We start from the raw sequence: 12,622 nt of genomic DNA on the forward strand, positions 1-12,622 counted from the left end.
TGCGGATGCTAGCAAATATGGGCTGGGGGCCTGCCTAATGCAGAAAGACCACCCTGTGGCCTTATCTTCACGCAGTCTTAATGAACACGAAGAGCGCTATGCACAAGTTGAAAAGGAGCTGTTGGCTGTGCAGTTTGCAATGTCTATGTTTCACAACTTTGTATATGGCCATCATAAGGTTATAGTGTTCACATATCATAAGCCGCTTGTATCAATCTGCAAGCAGGATCTGAACAAACTGTCGGCCAGGCTTCAATGACTGAGGTTAAAAATGCTCGGATATGATATAAATGTTTGTTATCTCCCTGGGAAGTTGTAATACATAGCAGACACATTATCCAGGGCATGCATGGGACAACTGGAGCAGAATCAATATATGGAGGTGACACATGCAGAACAAGTAGTAATAGACAACATTCTTGTAGCAGACAGGCAAAAACAAGAATTACAACACAAAACACTAGCGGATGCGCAGTAAAATAAGGTGCTCCATATTATATGCCGTATAAATATTCGAGTAAATTTTAAAATTTTAAATAATTCTTTGGTTTCATTTTTTTATTTACGAGCAAGTTATGTTAATATTAGTTTCTTGCTGATAAATAATCTTATTGTATTACTCTCTCACCTAAGCTCTTCTTAATTTTCAAGCGAGTCCAGTATTTATTGAGGCTCATGCATTGTGAATTCAAGAGATATGAATTGTTTTTTACATTAAATATTCCTTTCTTAATTCGCACTAGAAAATAACATTTTTCAATCGCCTTATTTGTGTTATGTTAGGGTTAGTTTACAACTTGTCAAGGGCTCTGCCTACCCAGGCACACATACGGTGTGCAGAGCTTCAGGAAAAACAACGCGATTTCAAAACTACTCAAGATATCCGAGTGGGGTATGTTTACGAAAAGCATTTAAGAGTTCGCTGAGGCCCGAAAAGTACTTTTAATTTTGGATCATGTTTTTAAACTGTATTTCTAGAAGAGTTAAAATGGCTAAAACGCACGTTTTCAGAGAAATTTTTAGGCGTAAAAAAACAAGTACAGATTATTAAAAGCACTTAAGGGACTTGCATTACACCTTTATCTTCATTTATCGGCCATATAATGTTGCGGTCACCGCTAAAATTTCACAGTTATCCTGTGACGACGAGAAGACTGCGCGTCAATTCAGAGCCTTGCGCTTAGAGGCGATACCGCGCTAGAAATACCATCGAGCGTCGCACTTATCATCCCGCCTCACTAACACACATACACCCCTGATGAGGCGGGCCCCTTAATCTTTAAAATTCGTTTGTTGACATGACAGCTGTAGTAGGGGCTGAATATTTCAAGAAAGAATGACCATGTGTACAAGACAATTTGAGTGCTCGAGTTTTACATGTTTGCAATTGTTCAATATTTATTAATTGTTAATAAAATGTGCGTCTCTCATAACATAGTTTTTTTGTGTTCGCTCTAACTCAATCCCTTGTTTCTCCTCTTGGATTAAAAGGGGAGGGGGGGGGGTAAACATGGTATTCACGATAAATGTTAGCATTACCGAGTTCCACAATGATAGTTTTATCTACATTATATGCATTCATACAAACATTTTGGTATACATTACAATCATTTAAACTTTGTTTTAAAATGTTTTTGAATACAGTTTTTAATAGAACAATGCATTTTTGTTGCCTTATTATGTTTAAACCATTTCAGTGGAATACAGATCAAATATACGGACAGTACTCTAGGAAGAAATCTTCTTTTTACACAGGTGGTAGAGCTTAGAGGTGCAGTTTTGTGAGCATAGTCCCTCAGGGTTGGTGCACACTCCTCCACACCGTTCTCCATCAACTGGGTTCCCATAGGCCCAGTCGGAAAATCCAGATGTTATAATAGGCTTGTCTGAAATAAACAGATATTCGTATTTATGTCATGTCTATTGGCAATAACATGTTTATTAAATTACTTTTCAGCAACTTGACAATTCACACTGACGAAAACCTATAAATAAAGTGCATCCTTTTAAAATTTATTCAGAGGACTTTGGCGTATGCAAGAGCGGATGGGGATATATAAACCCCACCCCACCTCCAAATACTAAAAAAAATAAAAATAATAATAATAATAATAGTAATAATAAAAATAAAAAATCTATAGAATATATCTCTCCACCAACAAAAGGAAATAATTTGAAAGCAACAGCAAGTAAAGTGATCCTATTCTCACTCTCGCCCCCTCTGTCATTCATGAAGTGAAATTCATAATATGCTTCTGTCAGAGGAGTACATCACACTAAATAATTTTACATCTCTTAACGAATGAGTCACTGAAATGCATTAAAGATCCTGTATCACACGATTGAAGGTTTCGTTCAGGCTACACTAAAAGCATTCAACAAAACTGCTGAGCTTGTCTCCATGCCAGCAGGCATGCATGTTTCTGTGGAATAACCTACCACTAGAGCCAATATTTTATGGTCTATTAAATATGCAAATTTCGTTTAAAATAGTGAATTTAGACTTTACCATCATTAACGATTAAAACATATGTAATAATAAGTACATATCAAGCACAATAATCTTGATAAACTGCTACAAAAATTTGTGATAAAATGCTTAATATGTGTACATAAAACAATAAATATACTGATAAAAGTAAAAAAAAAAATCTCCAATTAAAACATCCCATATTCTGTAACATTGCTTAGTTCATGAGAAAGCTAAATAAATATTTAAATTTTTTTTTCACGGTCATATTATTTCAATACTATTGTTACGAACACAGACAGGACCGCAACGCGCGCCAGGTTGGGAGCTGGCTGGCTGCCCTGCACGACGACTGACGTCATGCACTGTCCACTGACGTAAGGCATGCCACGTGTGCCTGGCCGGATTACAAGGTAAGCCTAAGATGTACATCAAGTTCTGTCCCTGCACGAACACGCCCGAATATTCACCTTCGGCCAACCTCGGGTGTATTTATATATATTTATATTTCTCTGTTTATTTTAATGTAGCTATACTAACCTAACTAACCGTCCATAGTGTTTTAAAGTGTTTTAATGTAGCTAACCTAACCGACCACTTTTAATATTTTAATTCATTTTTCCTCCGCAAAAATAAAACAAATCACGAGGTTGGCCGAAGGTGAATATTCGGGCGTGTTCGGGCAGGGACAGAACTTGATGGACATCTTAGGCTTCTCGGATTACAAGGGCCGTCACTACCCCCTCCACCTCTTCCGCAATCCCCCCCCCCCTCTAAAAGCACTGGCCACATCCGGCCATTGTCAACGACCCTTTCAGCGGCCTGGGAATTCTTCGGGTTTCCAGAGATCGCGCGTGGAGTGGCGACGCCGGCTTCCGCAGCATTTCCGAAGTTCGGCTGCTTCCCATGGATTATTTAAACGTCACTGCACTGCAATCGCATGTCATCTCAGCCATGGAGTAATGTTCTGAAGCCCGTCAAATTCAAATTTGCATGCTACTGGTCGCGCCTGTAACTTTGCAGTGTTTCGTTTCCTGACATATGTTTGTTAACAAAAAAAAAAAAAAAAAAGAAACTTAGTGTGGCTCTCTACCACCCATAAAATTTTTGCCCCAAATTTTGCGAAAACTCTGTAAATGATAATATTTTTTGCAACATTTTTCAAGCTGCAGTTAAGTTGGTGTAAGTTAGAAATTAATGTTGAAACTCAAAGCTCCATTATTGTTTCTGGTGGTTTGTGAAAAGAGAAGATTTTAATGATATAATAAGCATCCTCTCCCTGGTCCACAAAGGAATTTGCATAAGCATCATAAACAGTGACCCACCCGTTGTTGGCTAGGCCAGAAAGTCCTCAATAAGAAGTGGCTTAAATGAACCTCCTTAATTTAATTCCAGCTTTATTCTGTTTTATACCGTTCACCTTTAGTCTTAAGAGATATTTTGTAACTGCTTTAACCAAACTCTTAGTTTATGTCAAAATAAATAATAAATCCACTCTATGTAGCAAATTAAAATATCATCATAAACAGTTTTTTTTTTTTTTTTTACTTTTCGTCTTTAATCACAATAATTGTCATTTGATTTTAAATAATGAAAATATCTGATGCTGCTCAAATTAGATTTTTCAGTTTAAAATTATATAAGTAATTTTATTATCAATCATTTTAATGGCACAGAACACTAATATATATTTTTATTGTAAATTTTGATGCAGGATGAAGCATATAAACTGTGGATGCTAATGAAATGAATTTTTAGACTACAATCATCGAAAAGATATGCTAGAACACTGGAAGTGTTAAATTTATTATATATATATATGTTTAATTGTTTTTTTTTAAATTATTTATTGTATCCAAATATTTATGTCAAACGCCATTAGGTAGTAGATAAAAGTTCAATGATTAGATGAAATAACCAGATTTAAAGGTTAAGGCAATTTGTATTCAACATGGTTTTTATGCAGCAGAAATGACAACATGAGAAATTGGCATGTATGCATCCTTTGAGCCATGCAGATAAAAGCCTATATACTCTGGGCCACATCACTCCATTGACATTCGAAGTAAATCTGTTAAATAAAATATAACAAAATCCATCAATAGCAATGTAGTTTTCTAATTTAGTTCAGTTCAACCTCAATGTGTTTGTTATAATTTTTATAGCAAATAACCATTCGGGCTTACATACCGTATAAAAAATATGATTGAGACTTTCCGTACTCGCCAGATATGTGTAACCTTTAACCTCGGTAACGAGTAAATTCATGTGTTGCTCATGTTGCAAATACCCATACAATACGAAACTCGGGCACAAAATTTAATACAGAATTCATTAAATTGATGCCGAGCGTGATAAATATATGAAAATTGTGTTTTCGACTACATTTCTGGATGCGAATCACAGTAGTTTCCGCACACACCACTAGAATTCTTTGCCGGAGCAGCTACGTCGACTATTGAAAAATTTGATTAGCAGACAGAAAATTTTAATTATTTAATAAAATGGTTCCGATAAAAGCGAACAATACTTGAAAAAAATACTAAACCCTGGCTTTGGACCTAATTTTCGACAAGGAATTTTATTAAAATACTTCCCATTTTGTTAGTATTTATTAAACAGCAATACGATAAAGTTTCCCTTTGGATTTGTGCTTTGCTTCGTGCCATCCACTAAAGATGGCAGCACCATGATTACACATTTCCGTTTCATTCATGAAATTATTCCTACTAAATGCTGTATGTATGCCGAGAGCTAAGGGGATTTCCCATCAAAACATTTGGTCATAGTGTTAGATATATTAGTAAATTTCCTTACCAAACAGTGTCACCCATTCATCTTTGATGTATAGCGAGTGGAAGCCGGTGAATATCTGCTCCCCATTGGCGGATATGTTCGGCTTGAATCTGGCGATGATGGCGTCGAACTCGGCCGAGGACTCGATGACGGCCAGATGCGCGGACTCATTGTTGCAGGCGGCCCGGGCCTCGAACCACGTCACAGCATTCTCGATCAGCTCGTAGCTGCCGAAGCCCGCGATGTCGACGAACACCCCGCTGGCCGAGCACAGCGCCACGAGGAGGCACGCCAGACGCAGAGCGACCATGTTCTTCTTGGCTGCGGGTCCTGCGGGACAACCATCACCCTCGAGGGAAACGCTTCATCGTGCGCGCGTGAGCCGCCGACCGGTCGACTCTCCGTTACACACCCACGGGTGTGATTACTGAATGACTTTTAACAGTTTCTGAAACTGCATTCTGAAGAGACTTCAGTGCTTCCTGATGCCTAACATACCTACACTCATTAAATATTCCATCATAGTGGGGGAATGTATTATACTGTTTTTATTGCAGCAGCTTATATTGTTTAAATCTAGATTGAAGAATATAACATTATTCAGTGTAAGAGAAGGCACTTTTTGGGTTCTTTTAAATCTTCAGTCCTGGAAAAGACTTTACTTCACTAATTCAACTAGGGCACCCATCTTTGATCCATTTGGACACACATTCAACAAAAAGGATACACTTTAACATACTTTTGTCATCTAGGACACAAAAACGGACAGCCATTCCACAACAAGGACACAAATTAGTCATCCAAACAATTTTGACACACATTCAACAAAAAAGAACACAATCTTCATCCATGACACACTTGGACGCATTTTCGTCATCTACTACACACCTTGGCCATACATTAAACAAAAAAGACACCATTTGGACACACATTTCATCTACTAGTACACACAATAGAACACTCATTCGTTATCTAGGACAAATTTTAGACACATATTCAATAAAAAGGACACATATGATTAATCTAGGACACACATTTTGACAAGCTTTCGTCATTTAGGACAAACATTGTCACACATTCAACAATAAAAGGCACACATTTAGATACACATCCATAATCTAGGACACATAATTGGATGCATATTCAACTTAATTGACACACATTCGTCTTCTATGACATACATTGAACGAAAAGGACACTCATTTGGACACAGTTTTGTTATTTAAACCACACATTTGGATACATATTGTACAAAAAGGACACACATTAAACGAAAAGGAGGCACATTTATATGCACGTCCAACGAAAAGTACGCACTTTGGACGCAAATTTGTTATAATGGATAAGCATTATGTTTTACAATCTAAGATGGTGGACTCCGATCCTCAATCTTTTGACCGGAACTAGGGCTTAGGGCCTCTTTTATATATTACTGTTAGTTATGAACTGTAAAATTTTATGTAAGAAATAATTGTAATGAATAATTGTGTGATTTTTTACCACTATAAATACAATCTTGTTAAGACTTGAAGTTCGTGATGAAACATAAAGCTTTTGAGAATAATTTTTGGAAGTAGCCCTCAAAACAAATTAATGCCATACAAATGAAGTACCCAGTGCGGTTTGTAAGACTGAGCCTTCAGCAGCATGTCTTTCCTGTTTCCCCTTCCTCTGCGACAGTTGAGAAAGCAAAAATCAATGATCACCCCTAAACTCCCACATCACTCATGATTAATGAGCACTGAGTCGGTTAAAATTTCATGGTATTTGTGAATGTATTGTTGTATAACTGCTCAATTCAAAACACTTTCTCCCTCCCAATTCCAACATAAAGGCTTGGAGGAAATTAACGGGAAAAGTATGAATTTTTCCTAGAATAATATTAAACAATAATTAAATTAGAGTGGCTTCACTTAAAGAATTAATATCATACCCAAAATTAGTTTTAGCAGATTTACTTAATCTAAACTCCCTGGAGGCTTGAACTCAATTTGATTGACAATGCCATGATTGTATAAGGGGAAATAGAGTTGTTAATACATTGATTGAATCCACGACAGTGACTTTACCAGTATAAATAAAATTAATGTGGAATCAGAACTTGAAAAATTCCTATACGCTAAATATGATCGCAATTCCAAGCGTTGATAGTTAAAATAGATACTATTTATCACCTGAGATTTTTCTTGCTCCTGTTTTGTAGTAGTTTTCAGTTCTTAAGCCAAATCTACCTGTTATTTTCTAATTAACTTAACTTGCATCAACCGACTGATGTTAATTCTCACACAGTTACTCAGCGACCAAACTAGCAAACTGTATGATCACAAAACAGAGAAGACTCACTTGTTTATACGCTAGACTTCAAATTTAGAAGGGTCAACAGTCAATTTCGAAAACACATTTTTATCGACGTGGGAATTCTGGAGTGGTTTTATCAGATAATTTTTTCTTACAAGTTCTTACAATTATTATCTGCGTATTTTCGAAGATTTATCTTGAGAAATGTTAACAATAACAGCTTATCTGATATTATTTGATCATTGCTTGGGAAAAAAAATTGGTTGTCTGTAAAGTCGGTTTACGGACGATAGTTTAACGTGACAACGTCATAACAAAATATTGATGAAATGATTGCATACTTTTATGAATAAAATTAAATCATTTTTATTGAATTATCACTATTTTGTATGGATACAAAGAAGGAGTGAAATGAAATCTACAATTTAATTGATAAATTTACTTTTATTTGCACTCATTAATTCAAATATGTTTATTACTTTAACGAAGAGATTATTTTAACTATAACTTTTATACATGTTTGCTATTTAACTTCTTCCAATCTGTGTTATTCTGTTAAGGATAGGACGATGATAGGAAAAGTAGGAAACGAATGGGAGTGTTTCAAGTTTAATGTGCCTCGAAAAAGTCAAATCGATGGTTGTTCCAATCGAGTGGAAGAGAGATATATGCGGCGCAAGCGTACAATGAACGTAACGGGACACAGCGTAACGGTACAATGTGCGTTACGGGACACTTTTTCGTGCGTGCAGCCGGCGTTCATCGATTTATTAGACGTTGTCACGTCAGAAAACTCGCCAAGTTTCACATTGCTAATATGTTATACTCTGACAGTGCATGATAGAAAAAAAATAGTTTGTAATAGTATTTTCTTAAGTTAGAATAATTTTCAACGAAAGAAATACCAATTTTGCTATTTTACATGAGGGCTATTACAATATACAGTTGTTTACACGTAGGGGTGGAAATTACAAACCAAACCAGCATCGTCCAAAAGTAATAAACACACCATATTTTGTATCCGTTTACATTATTTGAAAATTTAAATAAATTATTATCAAACACAGTGTACTTGGAAGTATTTGAGTAAATATTATTTCACATAGAACTGTACATTTATAGCAATAATATAGTGTTCAAGATTCACCATGTAGGTATATAATTTGATTGAATAAAACTATTTAATTTACTAAACAATTCTTAAAAAAAAGTAAATCTTACCAATTTATTAAATTAGTTTTTTTTTGGGATGAAATATATACAGCCCCATATTCCACTTACTCATTGACTCACAGACTCATTTTCACAAATTACATAATACCTACTGCCTGATTGGTCTTGCAATGCTAAAATTTCTTATTTAATTGAGTGACATACTGATTCCAAAAGGAAACTGCCACTAATCAGGTAATACCATTTAAGCTATCTTTATCTGAAATCGAATCATGGGAAAATTGTACTCAGCTTTTATGTAAACTCTTCAAAGAGCAAAAAAAATAAAATAATAATAATAATAATAATAATCATTCTTATCTGTAAAGTGTCATGTTGTGCAACCTCCAATGTGACCACTAACTCATGTGTGCAAGTCACGATTATTATCAAACATTAAAACAAGATAAGTACATACTGATATTGAACGAACTAGTTGACAGCAATGTCATTACATATTTTGTGTGGGATACAGACCTACCTATGTCTTTTATTTTCTACTTGTAAAAAAAAGAACATGATCTTGTAATAACAATTTTTGCCAATTTGTAAGTGCCTGTTATAAATAAAGTAAAACTAGGATACTGTAAATGTGTATAAGTAGTTGGTGACTTGAAGATAGTCGTCTGTGCTCCCTCTACTCGCACGAAAAATCACTATACGAATGAATTATTATGAACAAAACGATGTTTTGTGCAGGAAAAAAAAATATAATGCAAATGTCTTTTGTGGAAAGAGTAGTAGGATATAGCCGATTCAAGGACAGGCGCAGGATCCAGGATCCGACCTTGACCTTGAAATTTGACCTTGAACCCTGAACTTTGACCTTGACCTTGATTCGAGTCCTTGACCTTTGACCTTGAACTTTGACCCTGACATTGAAATTCGACCCTTGACCTTTAACTATGACCTTGGACATTGACCTTGAACCCTGAACTTTGACCTTGACCTTGACCTTGAACCGAGTCCTTGACCTTTTACCTTGACCTTTGACCTTGAACTTTGACCCTGACATTGAAATTCGACCCTTGACATTTAACTATGACCTTGAACATTGACCTTGAACCTTGACATTGACCTTTAACTTTGACCTTGACCTTGAACTATGACATTGACCTTGAAATTTGACCCTGACATTGAAATTCTACCTTGACCTTTAGCCTTGCGACCCTCGATGTTGCCAACCTGATGACGTCATCTAATCCGTATGATAATCCATATGCTAACCTAACCTAACCTAACCTAACCTAACCTAACCTAATCCATATGCTAATCTATGCTAACCTAACCTAACCTAACCTAACCCATGCCAATCTATGCTAATCCATGCCAATATATACTAATCCATGTCAATCTATGCCAATCCGTATGCCAATCTATGCTAATTCGTATACCAATCTATGCTAATCTGTATGCCAATCTATGCTAATCCATATGTTAATCCATGCTAATCCCTCCGCCATTTTGTATTTCTAGAAATTTCCACCAACTTCGAATCGTGATGTCACCGTTGCACTTTTCGTCACGGCCGCCATCTTGGATTCGAATTTTTTTTCGAACTTCAACTTTTCGAAATTTGATGTAAACATCAGCCACAATCTTTTGCCTTCCTTAATGCATACCTAAGATGCCACATTTGAAATTAAAATTATTATACAGCCGCCATCTTTAATTCCAGCACAGACTACCAGATGGCGCTAAATTCAAAAATTAGTTGCCAGAGGCGCCGCCATCTTGGTTCTCAAGTTGGCTGGTAGATGTCGCTAGTATCGCGCGCCAAATTCAAAAATTAGTTGCCAGAGGCGCCGCCATCTTGGTTCTCAAGTTGACTGGTAGATGTCGCTAGTATCACGCGCCAAATTCAAAAAATTGTTGTCAGAGGCGCCGCCATCTTGGTTCTCAAGTTAACTGGTAGATGGCGCCACCGTCGCCATATTTTAGTTCATATAATCGATACCAGATGACGCCACTATCGCCATATTTATTTCCTAGTGTTGCTACCAGAGTGTGCCTCCGCCGCCATCTTTAATTCTTAAAGTTACCACCGAAGCGCACCACCGTCGCCATCTTTAATTCTTAAAGTTACTGCCGGATGGCGCCAAGTGTTATGTAGTCAGTCGAGACAAGTCGGGAACGAGTCGAGACAAGTCTAGACAGTCGTGACAAGTCGGGGGGGGGGGGGGGGGACAAGACGAGACAAGTCGGTAGCCTGTATTCACCAAGTTCTCCGTTGCCGCCATCTTTAATTCATAAAGTCGCTACCAGATGGCGCCACTGTCAGCCATATTTAATTCAAGGCATTGTCGCCGGATGATGCCAATTTGAATTTAAAAACCTACAAGTGTTATGCAATGTGTAACCAGTCGAGACAAGTCGAGATAAGTTTGGAACATGAAGCCATATTCTAAACTACGTTTATTATATATATGTATGCCTTTATATGTTTAGGTTTGATGATAGAGTAATGCAAGGGAATGGCTTTTCATTTATATTTGCGACAAACAAACCATCCATCCGATTACATTATTCCAAGTGGCCATATTTGAAGATGACATCCGAGTTTAATGAAAAAAATTTTAAAATTTATAAAAAAAACAAACTTTTACGACACGGAGCTCGGAGTCCTCGGTTCGAACCTGGTGAGGGCAAAAAAAAAATGGCGACCGATCCTTCCCTCGTGGTGGCTGCAGGCAGACTGACTCCCACCACTTTTTTTTTCAAAGTATATATAACGTCATCTAGTATGACGCCATGTCCGCCATCTTGTCTTCGATGCTGGAAGCCATCATCATTGTATCGTCAGCGAGAGTACGCTGACACCATGTTAGTTGAGTTCTTATCCGCTAGAGTGCAGTAATCATTTATTACTGTGACACCAACCATCTTGAAATTTGGCCGCCATCTTGTAAATACGTAATTATTTAGCTAGGAATTCAGGAAAAAGTTCAAAATTCATTAAATAAATCACTCATTAATTTACATATTGATTCGATCCGCTCCTGTCCTCGGTTCGATACCCGATCGATGTAATAATGTTTAATTTTATGTAAAAAATAATAATTTCAATAAACCATGTTCAACATTCGTAAAGAGACTCTAAATCCTCTACGACCATCATCCTATCAGACATCAAGACCACCATATTGGAAATGCGTAATTTTAATGCTAGAGATCCGGGAAAAAGTTCAAAATTCATTAAATAATTTTGTAATCTATATACTGATTGATTAGATCGACTTAGGTCCTTGGTTCGATCCCTGGCCGATACAAAACAACTTTAATATTTTAGTAAAGTACCACTAAAGTGTCATGTTTGAGAAAATAAAAAACACCGCTAGTTCTTTTAAAAAAAATCTTTTATTACATAAATTATACACTACCACAAGTACAAAAAACACACAGACAAATTACCAAAGTTTCGTGGATCTCTCGATTCAAACAGTCTTCTTACTATACGGACTATGTCTTTTACATGACTTTAAATGTCTATTCAGTTTATCAGCTCGACATATTGGTACACCACAATTTGCACACAAAGTTGAATTATCGACTTCATTAAAAGGACAGTGATATATTTCGTGTCGTTGTGCACTTCGAATATTTGCCACTGTTTTGTTACAAAATATACAGCTTGATTCCGATGAATGTACAGCCAGTCTATCACAATTCCTGAGGTGCCGTTTTAATCTTCCATATTGTACAAACTTGCTTAAACACCTGTTGCACTGATATTTAATGCGTTCAGAGTTATTACTACAATTGTGTATTACATAATCCCATAATTTCAAGTTTTTGATCTTCTCACAGTACGTGCAGTCGGGTGATGGAACACCGCTGGCTGCTCCT

At 36.5% G+C, this 12,622-nt stretch overlaps 1 protein-coding gene across 1 annotated transcript; it reads right to left on the bottom strand.

Moving 5' to 3' along the window:
* Positions 1-1,532: 1,532 nt before the first annotated feature.
* LOC134534437 (hemolymph lipopolysaccharide-binding protein-like) lies at positions 1,533-7,650 on the bottom strand. The gene is made up of 3 exons (XM_063372904.1): positions 7,441-7,650; positions 5,288-5,596; positions 1,533-1,886 (listed from the first exon to the last, which is right to left on the bottom strand). Exons 2-3 carry the CDS (start codon positions 5,574-5,576, stop codon positions 1,729-1,731), a joined length of 447 nt encoding a protein of 148 aa, XP_063228974.1. The 5' UTR covers positions 5,577-5,596; positions 7,441-7,650; the 3' UTR covers positions 1,533-1,728.
* Positions 7,651-12,622: the final 4,972 nt, after the last annotated feature.

Source organism: Bacillus rossius, chromosome 7, assembly GCF_032445375.1.
Source record: "Bacillus rossius redtenbacheri isolate Brsri chromosome 7, Brsri_v3, whole genome shotgun sequence".
Classification (NCBI taxonomy): Eukaryota; Metazoa; Arthropoda; class Insecta; order Phasmatodea; family Bacillidae; genus Bacillus; species Bacillus rossius.